Consider the following 23,410-nt stretch of genomic DNA (forward strand, 5'->3'; position numbering starts at 1 on the left):
GGGCGGGAGAGGCGCCTGTTGCCCCGAGAGAGTTAACGGCGCGGGGAAAGTCGCGTCTCCTCCGCTTGGCAACCGGGGCGCCGCGCGCGTGGGGCGGCCGGGGGCTGCCGCCGCCCCCTCGCCGGGCACCGCGTCCCCCTCCCCGCCCCGGACGAGGCGTTGAGCGCGGCCAGGCGTGAAGTATGGCATGCAAAGATGGTTTCTGCCAAGGAGCCAGCGATCGCCATGTCCTCGGGTCTCTCCATCGCCCTGCTGCACTGCCTGTGCCTGGCGACGTGGTGAGTAGCCCCGGCGGCGCGGCGGCGCCGGTGCCCCCCGCGGGCTGCGCTCACCCCCTTCCCTCTTTGCCTCGCAGTCTCACCGGGCCGCCGGGGCAGAGCAAGAAAGAGGAGAAATTGTGGCCGGAGAATTTCACCAGCATCCTGAACAGCCTTCTGGATGGCTATGACAACCGGCTGCGACCGGGATTCGGGGGTACGGCGGCGGCGCGGGGGGGAGGCGAGCGGGACGCGCCGCGCTCCTTACCGACCCAGCCCTCCGCGCTCCCTTCGCCCCGGGCTCGGAGCCCTCCGGGGAGGGAAGGGTGGGCGGCGAGGCAGCCCCTGGCCCCTAAAGCTCCGGGGGAGCCGCGCAACCCCGGCCGCGGGGGCCCCGGGCTCAGCCCCCGCTGCGCCGCTCTCCCCCGCCCCGGGCTCGGGCTGCTGCGGCTGGAGAGAAAACGAAGAGAGCTCTGAAGCCAGCGTGCGTTGGCTTGATGGGGATGGAGGGGCTTGCCTGACGTCCAGATTCTTCTAGTTCTTGGCAGGTTTTGCCTCCTAAACGCCACGGATCGGTTCCTCGTACGTCCAGGTGTACTTTTACCAGCCTAAGAGGTCAAGTCTTTGATGGATTCTGTCCCACTAGTTAGGGAAAACCAGAGCTTAGGTACCAGAGCACACTAAATTTACCACAGTTGCTTGAATCCCAGCAATGGACTTAATTGCTGTATAGGAATTAGAAGTGAAGGAGTCTTGAAATTGCCTTCACCTGTGCCCTGGGTGTGGGATTTTTGTGCCCTAGGCTGTTGATATGCAGTTCTGCACCGGTAAAGAAGCAGTGAGACTTGCTGTTCTTTATTGGTTTTGATGTTACTCTGTAGAGACTTGGAACCAAAAATCATTAGGATCGAGATGAAATAAAAGTTTATTTTCTAATCTGGGATGAAGATATTAAAAATGCAGACTGGAAAGTAAAAAATAAAAATGGATTTAAAAAGCCCATCTTATGATGCACAAAGCTATAACGAGCATTTTACAGGCTGCTCCCTATACAGGATTGAATGAGATCCTTGCGTAGGTTTATGCTGCAAAATACTTTCTTCCTCCTCTGAAAGTACCTTCATAATACACGTGATGCATCTACGCTGACATGTATGCCAACACATTCCCCATATGCCATACACAGTGCTCACATGCATGATTATGATTCTTAAAAGACAACACCTGGCATCATTGGTCACTCCCTTATTATTTTGAGTGTATGGAATAAATGAGGCCTTCTGTAAGTCAGCACATTAAATGAGGAGGAAGCTAAATTTATTAGCACCCAGAGGAATCATTGGGAACCGGTGGCCTTTTGCGATTCAGTCTCTGCGGAGAGGTTACAGACACTTCTGCACGCATACAAAAGATGTGCTATGTTTGGCATCATTTTGGGTTGAATGCCAACTAATTAGTCATCTAGCAAAGATGCTTTATGAGCATTATCAGATTTCCAAAATTAGACTACTACTGAATATATAATATGACTTACAGTTTGTGTTGATTTTTATTTTAATACAGTTGTCCTTCTCAGGATATTTTCCCCAATAAATGTTGCAGGCTTGCAAAATGCTATCAAGAAGGAGAACTTCATTCTATCTCCTTGAACTTTCATAATGGCAATATTGAAGTAATGATAGAGAAAACTCAGATTTCAGCCTGGGGAAAACACTTCTGGGTGAATATTTCCAAAAATTGATATTACATTGATTCTTGCTTCTTCCTGCCTTATAACATCTAAACCACTTATCTTTGACTTTTCAACTTCTAAGTAAAACATGGGGGGACAAAATGCTTCAGTCTTGAAAATGATGCCTAGGTTCTTACAGCAAAAGTTATTTTCACCTGATTTGACAAGAACAACTTAAAAAATAGCCAAACCAAAACCAAACAAAGAAAGCAATTTCTGCAATTGGTCCAATTCAACTTTTTGACATAACTCAGAGCAATAATATGGACAAGTTATTCAAATATACACTATTGAAATATTTTTCCCCCATATTTTGGGTTTTTTTGCTGATAATCTTTATGAAAAATGGGACTTGGGTCTTGAAAGTGGGTCACTCACTAGTTTATAGCATAGCAAACAAAATTTCAGGGGGGATGGGAATATTTGGAGACAGAAAGTGTAGTGTGTTTAGGTAATGTTAAAGCTATATCACTTTCTGATGAACAGCAGAATATTCTTGTTTTATTCTTGAAGCTGATTCACCAACTAGTTTTCATGTGGCTTGAAATAAAAAGAAGGTTTTATTTTAAGAACAAAAGGTTGCATAGAGGTCTGACTGATGCTGAATTTAAACTTCAAATTAATGAAAACATTTCCAATTCTGGCACAAATTATGTTTAAAATCAGACTTGGGGAAGTAGCCAAATTCTGAACTTTGCTGGCATCTTGCAGAGTTGCCACAAATAACAATTCATGAAGAGTTTGCATGTGCAGAGTGAAGTAGAATATGTTATATTTTCAGAATTTCTTAAAACCAGATCCAAATTCTCTACACTATCATTAATTAGCGATTTTTTTTTTTGGTAGTTATGGAGGAGAATTAAATTGCTTGAGCATGCTTACAAATGTGGAAATGATCCTCAGGAGTGTCTTGAACCTCAGCAGAGTATATGGAAGCTTGTCTTGGTACTTCTTATGCTGGAGCATGGCATCTGTTGAGGGTTAATAGAAGATCGAAGTTCCCCATGCCATTAGATTGACACCTTGCATTACAAACTCACTTTATTAAATGGATTTAAAAATCTAAAAAGTTGCTGTAACTTACTAAGCACTGTGAAGTTTGATAGTGTAATAAACAAAGAAAGAAGTGTTTATGAAAATAGTTATTAAAACCCTTGAAGTGAAAGTTCCCATTAAGTTTTTTGAGGGGAAGAGAATCTAAAGAAGCAAGACAGACTCAGAGAGGTTTCACCTAATAATTTAATCAAACAAAGTAGAACGGGCAGTTTCAGCTATGAAAGGGGAAAAAGTATCCAAGTCCTGTCAGGAAGACTTTAAAGGGATGAGCTTTGGATTTCAGTAGAGGGAAGGTATTTAGGAACTAATGAAAAAAGTAATCCTAATGATATTTGAAAATAGTTCACTCCATTCCCTACACTGTATGCTCCATTTTATCATCATTCTGAATTTTGGAATGCAATTTGTAATGTATGCAGGTTTCCTGGTCAAAACCGCTCTATAAGAACTGGATGTTTAAAGAAGCCACTTGTAGTGTGATTAGTTATCTGCTGGAAAACCTCAAGTGTTAACCATAATGCTGTTTTGATCCAGCTGTAAAACTTTGAAGCAAAAGCATTTCTAGTTATACCCTGAATCCAGTTTTCATCTGCTTTTGAAAATTCTGTGTATGACACAAAGAAAAACTATAGAAAGTTGCAAAAGCTCAATTTTCTCTGAAAATCTTGTTGCCTTTCAGCTGGTGGTTAATTTCAAAGTGATGGTAGAAGTCCAGAGGCGTTTAAAAGGAGGGTTATTTGCTTGAAGTAAAAGGCCTGTATCTGATTTGCTATTTCAAATACTTGCATGGTTTCAGACGTTACCTGGGCAATTCTTGATACAAGTAAGGGCCTGCAAGATCCCATTTAGACCTGTACCGGATTGTAACTTTGAAAAATGTAATGGTGCCTTCGAAACTGTTGTGATGGACTAACTCATAACGCATAGACTTACATTTAGGGAAGTAAGAAGGAATGAGGAGACTGAAGCTGGTGAGGGCAGCATTACTGTGCATTGCCATGTATCTGCTAATTTTAACAAATTGTCCCTTTTAGAGAACATCTCATTTCTGGTGTCTTGCTTTTAATGGCCGATTTTAATGGCCAGGCCAAGCTAAGAAAGTAGTGTTTGACTTGTCTCCTGCCCAGCACTCTTAGGTTGTCTGTGAAACCTGCTGGCGTTAGCTGTAAGCAAGCTGTCTGTATCGCCCACAGCATGTCACTGGCTTGTCGTGGTGTGGTTGTCCATCAGTTGGTGAAAGCTGGACCTCTATCTCCTCTTCAGGTCTGTTTATTTGTGTGCGGTAGAGTCTGGAATGAGCTGTACGTCTTACTACCAGCTACTGAAATGGTGATAGCTCTGTGGCTTTCTGTTTGGAAGTTGCCACGTATACTGGCTCTTGAGTAGAAGAAACAGGATCATGTTCATTAATTTCCCTTTTTCTTTTCTTCCTCTTTTAATATTCTTTCTCATGATCTCATGCCTGTGAAAGTGCAGCTGAGTACTTGAGGGAATTAAACAAGTTGTCTGTTGCCTCCTCTAGGGAGGATAAGGGAGGGCTTCTCTGCCCTTCTAGGCCGTGTGATGTTCAGCTGATGAACAGCGTTTCTGAAGAGTTTGATTTCCTGTTAGTGCAGGTGACTTTAGTCAGAAGGTAAACACAGAATGTCTTTGAAGAGCAGAGACAATTTTCTGGTTTTAGAGAAAACAAAAGTACCTACGTAATGATCTGCTCTTATTAGGAACTTGTGTACCTTCAAGGTTCCATTGCTCAGCATAATAGATATTGTAACTTATTTTTACTTTTTACATTGCAAATGGACATATCGTGAAGCTCATAATTTTTTGTCAGGCATTTGTCTAGTCTTCCTCAGCTGGTGAGTGTAGATGACTCAAAGGCGTAATAGGATATGGTGTTAGATACCTGTAGTTGGCTGATTTGAATTTGGCCCAGGTTAGTAATGCTTGAAGTCATTACCATCTGTCTGTTGTTCAGTGACCTGTATAAAATTAGCTGGTATTCTTAGTCCAATTCTTAGTAGACAGGTGTCCACATCATGAAAATTGGCACCAGTATCAAGCTTGTTGGCTGTTTCAGCAGAGATTATCTGCTGATGAACAGGCATAGAAACAGTAATCTCATTTCTGGAGGTATGTTTTTCCCTTTTCAGGGTTCAGACAGGCTCATGGGTGAACATATGTAGAGACAAAGTTATTGTGTGTTGCAACGTTTGTTGTATTTGTCTTTTGGTAGAGAATGTAGCCCTTTTTCTTTCTTTTTTTTTTTTTTTTAAACGCCCTACCTAGTTTTTCTGGCTTTCTTGCAGAAATCTTATCTATAGCAGGTGTCCTCAGCTGTTCTTTCTGATAGAATTAAACCAGGCATGCTTCATATGATGGCTATTTTTTTCTTTTTTTTTTTTACTTTTTTCTTGTCTTCACTTAAAAGATATCAACCCTGTGCAGGCAGGAAGAATTCGGAAAGAGGAAGCACCAAATTTTTCACATGTAGTTATATTAAAACAAAAATAATCTGATCTCATAATAACAGCAATAACTGCACTTGGCATTTAAATTGTAATTTATGTGTTGAAACATTTGTACAGACTTGTTTGCTAATGTTCCCGACTGGTTGAGTGGCTCTAGATGGCAAAATCTGTAATATACAGAAAGCCTGTGCAGGATTTGACTGTTTACATACAGTGGAGATCTCTGCAGTGACAGTTGCCTATGGAGACACGGGGATAATGGAGCCCAATGTCTTTCACTGGGAGCTCTGCTGCAGTTCAACCCACATGTTGGCATAAAATGCACAGGAGAGCTAGCTTACATTTCTCTTCATGGGGTTAGGGCCTGGCATCGCTTCTTCAGCCCACATGTAACATCTCTAACACTGAACTATTCTGGCTTTTTTGCAGAGGTTGCTTTTAATCCTGCCTGAGCTTCTTTAAAGTATATTATCTTGCAAGCAGTGATTCAGACTTTAACTGTTCCCACTGCAGTGTGTAGGACTCTCCTCCTATTTCATTGACATAAAAATACACACCGGTATGTTATAAATAGTTCTTCAGCATTCCTGAAGATTTATGGTGGATAGATGCTTTCTGAACATCCATTGAGGGATATGCCTAAATGGTCATATTTAAAGTTAATTGGCCGTCTTACAACTTGCTGCATTTTATTGCCAGTAATAGAGTGTTAAGGATTCTAATAGGATCTTCTGCTTGCAGACTTTGAGTTGATTAAGTGGTGCAACATGTTCATTTCGGAGGACTGCTTAAATCACCACTAAAAGTAGGTTAGGTGACTACAGATCACCTCCTCGTTGACAGGAATTCCCACAATTAATAATAGTTTTTTTTAAAAAAGAAGCATGACTCACGATTTGTACCCCCGCTATTGTTATGAACTGGAGTTATATTTTCTTCTAGAAAAAGAAGAATAAGAGATTGGTTTTGGTGTCAGCATAGATACTCCTGGGTTGGCATTAAATACTGGGATGTACTAGAAAATCCAAAATTTGGCCTTAGGAATTTGTGCACTGACAATATAGATGGAAGATGTGGAGCACTACAGGGCTGCAATTAGAGAAAAAGCATTAGGGAGGTAGTCAGCTTTGTTGTCTCTTGCTGCCGTCTTCACTCCTACGAAACATTTTACTCTTTGACCAAGGTTTTGGATGCAAAGCAAGAATTTGCACTTCAGTACTGACTAGATAACTGTTATGATGCCTAAAATATTTCTAGATCTTCAGTCATCTACCATTTTCTAGTGGCCTAAAGTGCGATTTTAACATTTGTTTTGTCACTGTGCTGCCATCATATCAGACAAGCAACCAAAAGTAAACTTTATTTGGAACCCTACTTTGTGGCTTGATTATTGCCTAAGAGTTCCTGCTTCCTTCTTTTTCATGGGTCCTGCTAATAAATAAAGTTTCGGGAGCAAAATAGCAGTTACTAAAGAGTGAACTCAAGAACAGCTTTAGTCCTGTGCTGCTGCTATGTGATTTCTAATAGCATTAAGTTGTAGGCTTGTTGATTTGGAGGTCAGCTTCGTAGTCTTAGCTCTCCTCTTCTTTCTGAGAAACTCTAGAAAATAACCTTGCATAAAGCCTCTGAAAAGTTACTGCCCAAGAAGCTGTAGTCATTTAATAAAACAAAAGAAATCAATGACTGGGGAGAAGCAGCTCATGCTTGTGGGAAAAATCTGTCCCTTTGCTCAATTTTCTATGATTATAAAATTAAAATGTTCAGTGAGCTAAAAAAGGAAGATATCACCAGAAGAAAGCAGTTAAAGGGTTTTTTATTTGTTTGTTTCTTTTGTAATATTCCTATTTACCTTTTTAGAACTAACAAATAAAGCAATTCATGAAAGAGATTCGGGTGCAGTATTCTGTTATTATTGAGTAACAGAGACTAATTTGCATATTAGATCCATGTGGGAAAATTACCTTTTCATTTCTATAAAACTTTGATTTCAGAGACATTTCAAGTTCAGGTGAAATCAATATTTATATATTTAAACCAACCCTAGTCTTGTCATTATGGGACATCAGATATGATTGGATCACTTCTATTTCTATGTACCCACATGATTCAAATTTTCCCTTTTATTTTCTAATGCTGCAGATGAATGTCTTCACTTTCACAGTGTCTTGACAGCTCTACTATAAGTTTTTCAAATTGGAGCTCTTCTGCTCTGCAGAAGTAATTATGTTCAGGAAATGTTATTGGAGTATGTTGTCAGTAAAATGAGGAGTCTAACAACTCATGGATTTACCTGACCTAATGAACACTTTGTTACTTTTAGAAAGGGGAGCAGCTTCCATTTGATGTTTTTAGAGAACAACCCACTGCAAAACAAATAACTTGGTATACAGGTGTCTTATCTGGAACCTGGGTGTTTCTTCTTAAATACTCTGCAAGATAGACATGCCAAACTATGTAACTTTCCAGTGACTGCTGAGCTAGCAACTGTTGTAAGGTGAATTTTCTTTAGATATTATCTTGAAAAAAATCTCCTTCTGTGAAACTGTTAACTTTCAGCTAAGTCCTTTTTTTGACCTTTAGCTGACATTCTTAGCTGTTCTTCTTTACGTAACTTGCAAACTGTTTAGTGGCATAATTTTACGTCGTTTTACTTTACTTTTTGTTCATAGTTTGACACTTGTTCTAGGTGCAAGAACTATAGATTCCTTATTTTCTAGTTGTTTATTTCATTTTGTCCTTTTTACGTTTGATTTAAAGTCACATCTGTGAATAGTGATTTATAATTTTCTTCTTTCCAACAGGGGCATAGTCTTCTGCTGCTAACAGTCTTAAGTCTTTCCTCTCATTTTTAGACTGCAAATGCTATTATAAAGCCTGAATTAACAGACTTGAGCCTCTTCTCTTTAGAAATTTGAGGTGTAGGAGTGAAATATGGCTGTGAATTTGTAGATCATACATCTTTTTGGTAAGACAACAGTAGATTTTTTTTGTTAATTTAGGGTGTGAATTAATTAAGTGAATTAAACCATTAGCTATACTTTGATCACAGAATCATCATAACAACTAGTAATCATTAGCAACTTGCTAGCCTTCTACCTTGGGAACAGACCTAAATCCCAGTGAAATTAGTTATTGCCTGTGTTCTTTGTTTTAAGGGGAACTGTAGAGTGTGTACTGTAGAGTGAATGCCCATCTGAAATTTCAAGGTGTTTTGTACTGTAGTAAAAGAAATGATACATTAAAGTGCCTTCTCTGATGGTTGCTATATTTTACCTAGCTGTGAGAGTACAAAACCTCTGTGCGGGGCACTGTTTTTAACAATGTCCTAAGCATCACTAGTTCTTTCAAGACAAGCTTTGTAGTAGCATGTGGACCCTGATTCAGACCCTCAAAAATGCTTAGCTCTCCAACTTTTATTTTGATTATTAGTATTAAAGCACTTAAGTACATCTCAGGATATGGATACAGTTCTTGATTTTGCATTTTTAAATTACCCACTGCATGACATGCTGATATCTATAGTCCAGTTATTGCCAGTAGGACAGAATATTAGTCATTAATGCCTTGGAGAATGTGTATTTCCTGAATTCAGTGCTTGTTGTTAATTAACACGGTGTTTTCAGTGAGCCTTTTAATTTTCCGGCATCTGTTTTCTTATCCATTGAGTCAACGTTGGTTTTCTGAATGGGAATTTACATGAAAATGCTGCCTTTGATTTGCTTGTGTTAGAGGTGATTGAGTAGAGGCTGTTATTAGAGACTTATCTGGAATGACCTGTGTTTGTATTTTACTTTTGCTTGTCCACAGAACCCTCAAAGCGATAACTGTTCACACAACAGGATCATTTATGGGAATTGTTGACCTGCAAAATTCAAATTTTCTTGCTCGCTTCCTTTTCATACATTAGGTCCTGTTACTGAAGTCAAAACAGATATATATGTCACCAGTTTTGGACCTGTTTCTGATGTGGAAATGGTATGTATTTCTGGAATTAAAATGCCATTTCCTGGTTCTGAGAAAGCATTAACTGCTGTAAGGAGTGGATGCTTCATCTGTACTTTTCTGTCCATCATGCAAAGTAGACAAGATTAGTAACAGCTTAATTTACAGGTTATAATTAGATACATCAGGCCTGATTCTGGTCACACTCTGGTTTTTGGCTGGCTTAAGGAATTAACTTCATAGGATTTAAAACAGACTTTCATGGCGTAGAGGCAGAATCAGGCCTTATGGGGAGTGTCTGCATCAGTCTACTGTGGGAAAAACTTGTACTATCTCTGAAATTGCCTTTCCTTTATGAAACTTGTGTTATTCTCAGGTGAATAATAATGACATCGTTTCACAAATACTTGTTGACGTTTTCATTTCAGATGAATGCCCTTTGTTGATCTTTGTGCCCCTTTAAGCATCACTTTCAGCAAATGTTTGACTGATAAGCATTTTCATAAGTGTCTGCAGAAACTGAACATCAAAGTGACATGCACAAAATAGTCACAGAAGATTAATGTTGCATTTGCATGTACTGTGATTTGTGCCTGAACGGCATCTGCATTCGAGGTCAAATCTGGCATAACTTTCATCAGCTTTTATAATCTAGTGGTGTTGAATCACACGGTAGTTTCTTTTTTTATAAAATACCCAAGAAATCACATGGAAGTAACACAGCCATCAGTGCTGAACTGAAATTCTTTAAGGGAAAGGCAGTTTCGGGGCAGTAACTTTCTTCCCATACGGTGCTGTCATGCACATTGTGGTGTGCCTGATAGTGTTCTATCACATGGAAAGGTATGTGATAGCAAAATATTTTTTCAGGGGTTAGGTTCAGCACAGCACTCTCATGCTGAAATGCATCTTACCCTTTCAATGGTTGTCATGTACAGTATGATGCTTTTCAATGTCACAAGGGGTTACAAGAATCTGGTCCCAAGGAAATCTAGTAATATGTGTGTCAAATCTAAAATGAGGTCTGCATCTCTTGGGTTTCATTGAAATATTTGACATGGTGCTACATGGGAAGCTATTAGTTATACGGGAGAAGGCAGGAGTGAGAACATGGGCTGAAGGTGAGTAAGGAACTGGCAAAAGGAGAGTTTGCATGAGATGTTTCTGCTGTCATCATTAGGGATTAGTTAGGAGGCTACTCAGGGAACCAGGAATTAATTTTGGAATAATTTTTAGTTACCAAATTAGTGACCAAATGTAATCTGAATGTGGCTGCATTCATAAAACTTGCTTAAACAGCAAAGTGTGATATAGTCTCAGTACAGAGGATGATCAGAATATCTTTTTACAGCTGTGTTGCTTTGGTACCCAGTGTAATGAAAAGGGTTGAAATCACATTACAAAATCTGTCATGTAGAAGCTAATAACAGAAATGGCTATTAAGGAGCTATGAAGTCACCAGCAAGAAAAGACACTAGAAAGGAGGCTTTTCATAGATTAACTCTAAACCATGATGGAGAATGCAGTCATGGAACAGAAGACAGATATAATTCTAATGTGCATTACGGTAGTAGACATGCCTCCTTGCCCATGCAAATAGATACGGCCATACATGTAGTTTCAATGGTAACGTTATGCAGAAGAGTTTTAAATAAAACCAGAAAACATAGGTTTGACAATAAAATCACAACTGCAGGTTATAAAGGACTTAAAGCTTTCTGTGTTACCTTTTTCAATTTCACATTATTTTTTTTTGTGTGTGAAATGTTTTAGCTTCCCAAGATGAGAAGTGCATTCCTTTGTCTATTCATTCACTTATGATTTCTCATGATGTGGCTGTATCTGCAGTTCTGCAGTTGTTTGCATTTTTTCTTTGGTGCGTCTGAATGGTCTTTCTGAGGAAGTGGATGGAATAGTTACATACTTAAAACCAAATATGTATATATGCACATTTATCCATGTTTTCTGAGCATGCCAAAGGAAATACTTAGTTTTCCTCATTTAAAAGCTTACTTTCTATCAGCTGAAATTAAATTTTCTCTCCTGACTTTAAAGTGGAAGTAATCATTTGTCCTGGTATTTTTAATTTAGCCAGCAACAGAAAATCCATGGATATGTTTTCTTTAAAAATCTGTTGACACTTATTGTCAGAGATCATTTTGTTTCGAGTTAGATGCTTGACTACAAATTCAATTGCCTGCTTCCTGCAGCCTAATTAGATTAATTATTCCTTAATGATTAAATATGTGTAGCAATTTACTGATATGATTAATATGGGGAATTAAGCTGTTAAGAAGTACACAACACACTTTAATTGGTGGGAATATGTTTGTGTAGTGGACTTAGCATTTTCTTTATTACTTCTTTCTTTGCCTGCGAGGGATTTCTTTTTTTTTTACAGGAAACGCTTATAGATGCAAATGTGATCTTTGGGTTTCTTCCCTGCAATTTTATACAGGAGTATACAATGGATGTCTTCTTTCGTCAGACATGGGTAGACAAAAGATTGAAATATGATGGCCCTATTGAAATTTTAAGACTTAACAACTTGATGGTTTCGAAGGTATGGACTCCTGACACATTCTTCAGGAATGGGAAAAAGTCTGTTGCACATAATATGACAGCCCCAAATAAACTCTTCAGAATAATGAGAAATGGCACCATCCTGTACACAATGAGGTATCTTACTTTTTTGTTCAGTTTCTTACAATTACTGCATGCAAAAAAGTTATACTGCCTAGACAAAATGGCAACCAGAGACTATTTAATTTGTTCCATTATAGGCTTACAATAAGTGCAGAGTGTCCCATGAGATTAGTGGATTTTCCCATGGATGGTCATGCTTGCCCTCTCAAATTTGGGAGTTGTAAGTTGCAATTATGAAATTTCTTGTAACTACAGAGTTTAAATAGTAGAAGTAGATTTTGAACAATTACTGAACTTTCTGAATATTAATCTCATTACACAATCCTTCTGCAGACAAAACTCCTGTTAAGTTCCTTGGAAATTGTATTCAGAGCCTGAAAAATTAAACTCAGGCAGAGAATCAAAAAGCAGGCGGTGATTCAGCTGTTACACTAAACCTCAGTATTCTGGCTACACAGTTTGTAGCTTTTCTTGGTTCTTAGGGAGGAACTGGATACTCAGTGAAGTAAGAGATTCTTTGGAAAAGGCAAAGAAGGTGGGATCTATCTCACCTTCCAACAGTTAGGTGAAAGGCACCTAGGTTATTTGACTTTCTCTACAGTTGGTGGAGGTGCATTGACATCTGAAGTTAGATATGTAGGTTAGGAGTAAAGTCTTGATCTCTATTTGTGTTTGTGTATCTTCTATTTCCTGGCCTATAATGGAAGTCTTCAAGGCAATTTTAGTCTAGATAAATGATTTTTAGATTGGTGAGAGGAATCTTAGTGCAGGTGACTTTCCTTTTTTGCTTTGGAATCAGTTGTAGATTTTTGGGTAATCTCCAAACTTGGACCAGAAGGAACGTGTTTGGATGTTCTGCATAACAACCAAGGGAGGTAGTTATGATTCCCTGATTTGAATCTGCAGCAGAGACCTCTGAGACCACCTGGGGATAGCTGGTGCACTCCATTAATTATCTTGTCACTTTTCTAAGCCTCATTGGTCGCTGACTTCTCTGCTTTGCACTCAGATGTAGTCAGTGGCTGGACATTAATCTGTTTTCCTTAGCCCCAGAACTCTGAAGTCACAAATAGCTAGAAGCTCCTCATAGTCTTTCTTTAGCATAAATTTAGCTTATAGAGCTGGATAGTCAACCAAAAAGGGGTTATTAAAAGAAAGTACTCTGGTAAAGTTTTTCATACCTGTTACAGTGAGAATGGAGACCAGGTGCTGCCAGATTTGACTTTGCTATGAGCTGTACGATAAGGGAGCTTCATTAATGGAGGCTTCTCCACAGGCATATTTCTTCAGGCAGAATCGCCAGGCAGCAGAAATTGCATTTGACCCTAATCTGATATTTTCCTCAATGGAACATGGAATAAGATGTAGCAGTTTTAAATGCAGAACTACTTTAATCCAATTTTAACAGGAGTTTTTGCTGTGTAGGGATTGATTGCTAGCTTTATGTTATGTCTTTTGTATTAAATGTAAAATGTTTATTTGAGTGTGCTTATTTTTGGACTATTGTGATTTTTTTTACTGTCATCTGTTTTCTGGCAAATATTTTAAACACAAGTTTAAAATATTACATTTTTTAGTATAGTATAGCTTTTAGTATAACAATTCCTTTCTGTAAAGAAATGTGCAGTCATTCTCCGAAATGTATTCTCCTTATATATGCTTTATTTATTTAATAATATATTTTAATGATAAAATTTAATAGAAATTTCTAAAGTAATTTAAAGATAAACTTTACATGCCAAGTAAGGACCAATCCAAAAAGAACTCCTCTTTAGAATTCACGTTCAAACGTTAAGTGAATTTGTGTGTTGCACTTGACATTATGATCTTAGCTGCTATTTATTGTTCTCTGAGGGTGGTGGTTGGGGGTAACTTAACATGAAGAGTATTTTCTAAATTTGTTAGTGTGAGTCTTGCTGTTTGGTTTCAGTAGGTTTGGCTTGGGCTCTTAGTAAGTTGTGAGAAGTTGTTTCGTATTTATGCAAACTGATGCTGTGTTGTAGATGCTTATCCAAAGAGTGAAATGATTTATACCTGGACAAAAGGACCTGAGAAATCAGTGGAAGTTCCTGAGGAGTCTTCCAGTTTAGTTCAGTATGACCTGCTTGGGCATACGGTATCCACTGAAACCATTAAATCTATCACAGGTAGGAATCTCATCAGTAAAAATGAACTTGAGGTAAAACTCACCCTGTAACATTGCCTAAGACTTTTTTTATTCCTTCCTGTAAGGTGTTCTACTGAATGTCATAGGATATATATTAAGTGCTGAGAGCATGAATCTGAATTAGGTTTCTGTCCTTCAGATTTACATTTACAGATTCATTACAGTAGATTGTGACGGTCTTTCACAAAGATAGAATGAGATCATTACTCTGAGGGACAAAATGAGCATTTAATCACTGCTTAAAATGCAGTTTGAAGAGTCAAGAGGATGCCTGGGTGAGGAAGTAATTTCTCAGCGCTGTATCCACATTATGTGCAAAAGACTTCCTTTGTTTGGCAGTGCAAACAGCCCATGATAGAAGTACAGCATTCAGAATGGGTTATTAAAGCCATAAAAACCCTCTAGTCAGATAAGCATAGGCACAAACGCATTAGTCACAATAGATACTTCTGCTGATTTGTGCTGTAAGAAATAAGGCAAATGGCAACTATAGGCATCTGAGTGAAGTATCACTGATGAGCAATGTGGTGATAAACAAGCATATTCACAAAATATTTTTAAAATTTGGAATAGTTTTCTAAGCCTCAGCAAATTTGGGTGTTGTGAGATGGTCAAAATGAAACAGATAAAGCAAATCTATTTGATGTATTCCTCTGTGGGTAATTTTCTCATAAAAAACCAGCATTTTGTAATACACTAGAAATTTACTTCTCAGCGTATTGATTATTATGAGTTAACAGCAGTATTTCCTTACTGTCCCCAAAATGCTCATTCTCTAGTGCTTTGTTCAGACGGTTTATTCAATTTATGGTTAAAGTGCTTTTTTTGTTTGTTTGTTTAATATGAATGATAACATTTTAGATAAATTTACAGTATTTTTAATTCTTATCAATGATTTTTTGCTTTTATTTGAATATCATAGTGGTGCTGATGTATAAACCTAGTAAAAAGCTGAGTTGCTTCCGTAATATGTAATGTACACCATTATAATATTGTTCTGTTTGGCAGGTAACCATAATGTTATGAATACAATGGTAGGTAAATAGTTTGTGTCTTGGGATGCCTTTATTCAACAGCTGCCAAAAGAATTTTTAAAATCATGCTTATATTGTAAAATGTAATCCAGTGTTAGCTGTACGTTTATAGTGTTTTTGATATCTGCTTCTGAATGGCACTCTACATCCAGGATTCTTTGTTTAAAACTTTCATTCATTCTTGTCTCTAAGGAACACATCTTCCTATATATATATTCAGTGGTATGAATAGCATTATCTTGAACAATCCTAGTTAATAGTCTGAAACAGTTGTTCTGCAACACAAATTTCATGCAAAGTCAGAAAAATCTTTTCTTTTTTTTTTTCTTTAGGTGAATATATTGTTATGACAGTTTACTTCCACCTCAGACGGAAAATGGGTTATTTTATGATTCAGACCTATATCCCATGCATTATGACCGTGATCCTTTCTCAAGTTTCATTTTGGATAAATAAGGAATCTGTTCCAGCTAGAACCGTGTTTGGTAATTGTTTCTTTTTTACTGTCTGTCATGCAACCTCTTTTTAATGATTTTCATCAGCAGAGGCCTTTTAAAGTGTGTCGTGGTATGCTGTCTCAGTACTAGTGCAGAAATAAGAGAATAATACCAATTCAGAGGAATTTTTGCTATCAAATGTATGTATCAATGTATGAAGAATGTTGATATTGTGAATCCTTGGAATCTGAAGAGAAACTTGGAATATATAACCTGAAGGGTGGCGTGGTTGCCTGTGTCAAATAAATGGCTGTACATCTTTGGGGGTTCTATCTGTCTGGGGGAGCAAACTGGGAAGACCTGGCCCTGAGTAATACAGTCAAGTCCTCGGTCTACGTTTAGAGCAGTGTTATCCTCCAGTGGACAGTAATGTCATTACTTGAACTCACACTTTCTAAAATACTTGTATATTAATTTGATTGGGAGTGTGCAGGATGTACAAATGTCTTCTTATGAGATATCCATGTCATTTGTGGAAGTTTACTATGAGTAAGGATTCAATCCAATTATTTGAAGTTAATGTTTAGTGCTCTTCTCTCCTTTCTGCCATTGCCATAATGAAAATAAATTAAAAAAAGCAAAACTGTCACAAGATATTAAAATTGCCCTCATCAAAATACAGAATGAGATGCTACAGTGAACTCTGAAAATAATAGTAAATAAGCTTCTATGGAAGACTAAGCATAAGAAAGCAAGTGTAAATATACAAAGAAGTAGGATAAAATAATTTTTAAAAGAAATCTTTATAGAGCACTGTCTTGACTTTATAATGTCCTATAGTCTAAAGCAAACTAATCAGCAAGAGAATGTTCTACAAAAAGCCTTTCTATAGATAGATGCTGGCAAGAATGATAGGAATTACTATTTCTATGGGATGACCCATTCAAACATGTAAGCAGAGTCAGAACACTGTTTAGTATCACAAATTAGACAAAGTTTATGATTAGTTATAGGAAAAACATCTTGTAAACCTAATAAGAACCACACTAACTCTCAACTTGAGCATTACGTTAGGTAAACTAGTATATCGCTTTACGTGCTTTTGCAGTGATGTTGAATAGTGGTGCTTTTTTGAAGAGAGTATTGCCATGAACTTGGAAGGCAGACAGAATGTGATAATTGAAAATGTACAAATTATAGAGGAATAGATGTTATGTGTGTCATTATATCCATATGCAAAACTTAAAACTAGTAATAATAATAAAGTTTGGACATACCCTAAGTTACAAATAAGTCTCTAAAATACCTGTGAAATCAAATAGCTTGAAGTGTGGCTAAAAGTATCCTTTTAGTTTTTTGACAAATTCTAACAGGGACCCTGTTTTCTGAAGTTTTTCTTAAAGAAGGTAGAAATGTTGCAGGCAAGAGATAGGAATGAAGCTGGAGTACCTGCTTAATTATTTTGAATTCTTCCCAGCATGTACATTTCATTTTGAATTAAAATGGGTACAGTGTTCTTTTCGTAAGAGTAAAGACATCTCTATTTGTAGTCAATATTCCTTGAGGTTATCATGGTAGGACTTATGCAGTGTTCACTATATACTTGGTATTGACATTTGTATGATATGGGATATTTTGTATGAAAAAGGAGAAAAAAACCCCCTTAGACTAGAGTTTTATACAGCACATATTTGCATTTGAAATATTACCATGAAGTGGTCATAATTTGAGTTCAGTGTTCATGCTTGTGCACTTCAATTAAAAAGTTATTCTTTCAGAAGATGAAATTCTAATTGAATTTTATTGGTTGGCTAGTAGCAGAGGGGTTTAAAAGATGAGGTGATGGTTTCTTAATTAACAGAGTTGTTAACATGGTATTCTAGTTTTCCTTAGCAACAAAATAATTTGCCTGGACTTAATGGCACCTTGATTACCAGTGGGATCAGAGGAACAGACACAGACTAATATATGGCATTCTGAACCCATTACAGGAAAAATAATGTATTTGTTGCAGTCTGAGGAGCACTCTTCTATTTAAGGATTTGAGTTGTTTCTGAATGTTTAGAAAGTAACTTGTAAGAAATTCTACTGAAATTGATATGAAAAAAGTATGAAATTAAGGATTCTGTGTTTTCTTCATGTGAACTGTAGATCATCTGCTGCAGTCATGGCTTTCCATGCCTCCTGTGAGAACTGGTTAACTGTTTTGTGTGCATGGTTGCCCATAGATATATGGTGGTTGGCTTGACTTAAATCTAATGCACTATTCACAAGCATCAGAGAGAGGATCCTAAGTGATTTAAAATTCTTTGTTTGAAGTTGCTTGCCTATTCTTGTTTTGGTTTACTTGGATTTAGCAGTGCTTTTGCTTTATTTCTTTGAAGGAATTACCACAGTGTTGACAATGACGACACTGAGCATCAGTGCAAGACATTCACTGCCAAAAGTATCCTATGCTACTGCCATGGACTGGTTCATAGCGGTCTGCTTTGCCTTTGTTTTCTCTGCTCTTATTGAGTTTGCTGCTGTCAACTATTTTACTAATATTCAAATGGAAAAAGCCAAAAGGAAGACGGTAAAATCCCTTCTTGAATTTCCAGTTGCTCCAGTACAGAGAGAAAGATGTACAGAAGAGATACTCATGGTATGTTTTCAGCTTTCACAAACATTTTCTGTCCTTTTGGTAGTTTTTTGGGGTTTTTTTTGGTTTTTTTTTATTTGGTAAAATCAGGCTTTTACCTTCCTCCTAGGTTCCTCTGTGCTAATAAACCAGTGTAAGTAAGCCTAATTGTTAAGGTTAATGGCACACTGTATTTAATGGCAAACACCTGTAAAACATGATTTAATTCTTACTTGCATTATTGGATTTACTTGAGGAAGATGAGGAAGTTGTGACCATCCATACATGCAGTCTCTTCTACATTTAGTTGTAGTTTGGTAAAGTTCAGTTAGGATGGCTTTTTGGAAACTTTCTTTCCCTTCGCACAGTGATTCTGATTGGACTTGTTACACAGACCAAGATATTACAGATTATGAGGGCACATTGTTATTTTGTGTGACTAATGTCTTTAATGAATTAAAAAAGCTAAAGCATTGTGTTTATGTCTTGGAGCACTTCTCTAGATGTCCTTTCATTGCATGTATTGCCTGGCTAGAGTTCTCTTTCTTCATCAGCTTCAGGAATTTTTAAGAATGGTGGATGAAACCTTTGTGTGCACTGTAGAATTCATTTTTATGTAATTTAAATATTTGTGTGCAGGAGCTCACCTCAATGGTTTGAGTTGGAAAGGACCTTTAAAATTCCTTTAGTCAAACTCCACCTCAGCAAGCAGGGACTTCTTCAATAGGATCAGTTTGCTCAGATCCCCATCCAACTGATCTTGACTGTTTCCAGGAATGGGGCTTCTAACATCTTTCTCGGCAACCTATTCCAGTGTTTCACCACCCTCACTGTAAAAAAATTCTTCCTTATGCCTAGTCTAAATCTACCTTCTTTTAATTTAAAACATTACCTCTTGCCCTGTTACAACAGGCCCTGCTAAAAAGTTTGCTCCCATAATTTCCCTTTCCAGGAAAAGGTTTTGGGACTCTGTTTAGCAAAATGCTTTCCAGCTTTCATAGTGCTTCAGGCTAAGTATGACTTGTGTGGTAGCTATCTTAGTGTGTGGACCAATTAATAAATGCTTGATCTTGTTTCCAGTTGAGCTCGCTTTTCCCACTCCCATTTCCTTATTCTCTGCTGCACCACTCTTTTTACTTGTGAGATACCCAAGTAACAAAGTCATTACAGCACTTGCACTGGGCATGCAGTAGGCCAGTAATTCCCAGCCATTGCAAACTCTTGACACTGCCACTCAAGAAGACACTGACAGCAGCATTGTAATTTACTCTTCCTGTCAGGATGACTTTGTAATTTCCTTTGACTGAACCATGATTTAAGAACCACTGTTTTAGACTAAGTCTCAGTAATTTTGTTTTCTGTCTCTTTTCACATCTCATTTGTCTCCTTCCCTATTCATCGGCTCTTTTTTTGCCTTCCCACTCCTTCCATTTGCTATTGCTGCTCAGCTGCTGTCCACCCACTTCCATTTTTCTTCCTCTTCTTTGCTCTCCTACCATAGATTGTTATTGTTTTCGGTCTCCTGGCTGTGTTGTTCTGTGAGCTCCCATTTCTGCTTAAAAGGATAGATGTGCTCCTGAAGAGTCTGTTACTTGTCACTCTGTTGGCTGCTAGTAAGAGATGGGAACAAGAAAAAGTGTGTTTATCATGCAGATATTAGTGCCACTAGTTTATGCTAGGCTTCTTGATTGTACAGTGTGTATTCTGGGCACTCTTGGGGAGTGTTAATAAATAATGCTTTTGATGATAGTCGGGTTTACTTGGGTCCATAGGAAAATAAATTATAAGAACAGGTTCATCCTAGATTTATAAGATTTGTTTAAAGCAAAAGGAAAGTCTGTAGTTTTCTGAGGTAGCAACAATGGAGGCTGAACGAACCTGTTTTGATTCATGGTTGTAATTGCTGTAAGTCAGTCTTGTTTCATGCTTATGCATTTATTTACACACGTGTTTTGGAGAAACTTCTCTTTTTCTCCCATTTTTCTTATTTTTTCTTGTTTTTAAAAAACAGCAGCAGCAGAACACACAGCTTCACCCAACTTGAAAGCTATGTAAAATGAGATATGAACAGTTCTATTCCACTTAATTAATACCTCAGTGATAATTATGGTAGCGTATTTAGACATTTTGGGATTTTGAAAGCACTCAAGGGAGCAATCTACTTTTTTGAAGGGTTGCGTGTTAATGTTATGAGTATGTAAGTGGGTGATAATGTTGATTGTACCTTGAACTGTGATTTTTTTATGGCTTTTACTCCAGTTATGCTGCACAGAACAGAAGCTAATAAAACTGTTCTTAATGCATTAGGAGCTAATAATGTTGTTAATCTGCTTTCCAATCTGACATGTAGTATACTTTTCTTAATTTTTTTTTTGTTTGGTCTATAAAGGCTAATATAGAATTTTCTTTTGCCTTATTGTAAGTCTGATTTTTTTTTTCCTAGTGTTGATTTACCAGAGATTACAGGCTCTCAGCTTCTCTGTGAGTGTGTGCTACACAAAGAATGCAGGACAGCAGCCTTACTGTAGTGTGTAATCCGCAAGCATTGTTTCTTAACATAAAGACTGCATGTTTTATCTCTTCAGCTCAATGATAGATTTTGATTTCTTAACCAAGTTAGTATTTCAAAGAAATCTGTAGAACATTTCAACTATTGTGCTGGAAGTTCTGTTGTTAGCAGTATAAGTGCCAGAACTCCAAAAAAACAGTTGTATTTTAAACTTGAAACTTTTTGAAACAGACTTTGCCTAATCTGGTAAATTTTCCAGTCTTCCATAATTAAAAAATTTCACTTAGCCCTTGGAGGAAGTGTGTGGGGAAAGAAGATGCCCGAATGCCTCAAGCACACTGTTCTTTCTGGTGCATATCTCACCATTTGCAACCTGCTTTGGATCTTGTATTCATTGGAGGACGAGATCCCACTCTTATGCCTGTTAGCCCTGTACTTTTGCTTGCTTTGAAATGGCATACAGCCAGCTTTGCTAGCTTTTCATATTTGAGGTCCCATTTATCTAGGTTCCTTGAAAACAAGAACAATATGGAGCAATTGAGGCTGTTAAGGAAAACAAACATGATATACTTTTAAATGAGATTTCCTTTTATGGGGTCTTGATTCTGCATTATTCATTTGATGGTTTTGTGCATATGATCTTTTTTAATCTATTTTTTTCTCCAATAATGTGGTGAGATTTTCCTAGACAGTTTCTAGGAGGGAGCAAGTTGGGCTTTGAAACCAGATTCCCTGTAGAACATGGGGACTTTACTATCTGATAGTACTAGAAATTAGACATATTAATGGTAAAATTTGATAAAATAAAGTGGACATAATTGGAAGTACCTTTCGACATGTGAGTGTTTGGCCAATTTCAGACCATAGAATTGAAGTGAGTTCCCTGTATTGAATCAGTTCATTTTACTCATGCTAATTAGAATTCTTGGTGATGGGTTGCTTTTTTTCTTTTCAATCAAAAACTCTTTTCCAGTTGTTTTGCATCAAAATCAACCCCTGTCATTAAGATCAAATTATTTGGGATGTGTTCATTCACATTATGTATTTCTTCACCACAATCGATACATCTTTATTATAGCAAACGTGGACTGTATGCTTTTCTAAGTTATTCTCTTGTGTAATTACATTTACTTTTTTTGAGGCCACACAGTGGGTCTTAGTGATCAATATATTGATTACAGTAAGCATTAGATTAATTTCAGATACTAGCCAAGTAATCTGGACTGTGTTATTTCCAACAAAAAATTCTGGTGCCAAGATAATTTCCTGGGGTGGGGACAGCAGGGGTGAGTGAACGCGCTTCATAGAGCCTGCAGATGCAGCATGTGCTCTTTTATCACTTGATTCAGTTGTAGACATGGTATTATTTAACATCTTTTTACCCCCCTCTGCACCCCATTTCAACTCATTCGTCTTGTTGCCTATAACTTTCTGATACAAACTTAATATATTTCCATAAGTGAGAGTGCAGTTCTATGAGTAGGACCCAAACTTTTGTTTGAGATCTACCTTGAGTTTTCAAGGGACTTGGTCAACCACAGTCATCCCTTCTGTCAGCCACAGGGAGATAGTACTGGAGTTTGCCTAAGCCAAGACAGTTGACTTGCACCGTGATCTCCTGTGATATCCTTGTCTTGGGAGCAAGTTAAAATGCTCTTGGGTTAGAATGAATGAATCTGTCCCTAAATGTTCTGAACTCCTTTCTTTAGCAAAAGGAGAAGTGTTGTTGCAAGTCAATGTGTGATGAAAATGAATGATTTATAGTTTATTGGACTCCTGAGTCTATTTTTATGCTTCTGCACTATTTCTTTTTCACTGTATTCCTATGAAGTTTATTTTTAAAGACCTACCCAGTTCTGTAGATGAAGAATGCTACTGAAAAATAGTCTTCAAAAAATAGGTTCCTAAACACTGTTAGCATGAGCTTCAACCTCAGCTATTTGTTAAAAGAGTGTGAAACTTGAAAAAACAGGTCAGGCTGAAACAAACCTTTTGAATGGAATAATTTGTTCAAACTCAGTCACAAGGAGATGGTTGCTCTCAAACTTTCTTCCTCTTTTCTGAAGCCAGTTAAGTGTCACATTATCTTAAGTAAGGCCTGTAGAATCTATTAGAGGAACTCTAGTGTCAAACCCTTCAGTGCCATGTAAATGGACATTCCTCACCAGAAGGATCCACACTGGGCTGGTATGTGACTGCCATGTACCTGACAAGTTTACAAGAAACGTTGTCATGTGGACAACCTTCATACATGCTTTCACGTGATTAAGATGTATTTTCTGTGATGAGGAGTACTTGCCTTTCAGTCATATGATGAACGCACTTCAAGTTGTGTGATGGTGATGAGGGGAGAGTGGAGATCCTTTGGCAGCATTTGGTGAACAAACATCTGGAGCAATTAATCTCTGTGCCCTATCTCATGACTTCTACAGCAGGGATTGGGCCAGTTGAATAGTTCTGATCACCTGGGTACAATCCAGAGGCCATAGGCTGGATGCTTTTCTTATTTTTATTGTGTTTGTTTGTTTTGGTTTTTCATGTG

General features: G+C 37.8%; 1 protein-coding gene across 3 annotated transcripts in view; it reads left to right on the forward strand.

Moving 5' to 3' along the window:
- Positions 1 to 23,410, forward strand: part of GABRA4 (gamma-aminobutyric acid type A receptor subunit alpha4) — an 84,020-nt gene continuing 60,610 nt past the window's right edge. For all 3 annotated transcript variants that reach the window (XM_069856109.1, XM_069856107.1, XM_069856108.1), the window contains exons 1-8: positions 1 to 278; positions 356 to 474; positions 9,421 to 9,488; positions 11,914 to 12,134; positions 12,239 to 12,321; positions 14,105 to 14,248; positions 15,635 to 15,787; positions 18,124 to 18,383. In XM_069856109.1, coding sequence (XP_069712210.1) covers positions 196 to 278; positions 356 to 474; positions 9,421 to 9,488; positions 11,914 to 12,134; positions 12,239 to 12,321; positions 14,105 to 14,248; positions 15,635 to 15,787; positions 18,124 to 18,383 — 1,131 coding nt within the window. In that variant the 5' untranslated portion in view covers positions 1 to 195. The remainder of the gene's footprint in view (positions 279 to 355; positions 475 to 9,420; positions 9,489 to 11,913; positions 12,135 to 12,238; positions 12,322 to 14,104; positions 14,249 to 15,634; positions 15,788 to 18,123; positions 18,384 to 23,410) is intronic.

This window comes from Phaenicophaeus curvirostris, chromosome 4 (assembly GCF_032191515.1).
Source record: "Phaenicophaeus curvirostris isolate KB17595 chromosome 4, BPBGC_Pcur_1.0, whole genome shotgun sequence".
NCBI lineage: Eukaryota > Metazoa > Chordata > Aves > Cuculiformes > Cuculidae > Phaenicophaeus > Phaenicophaeus curvirostris.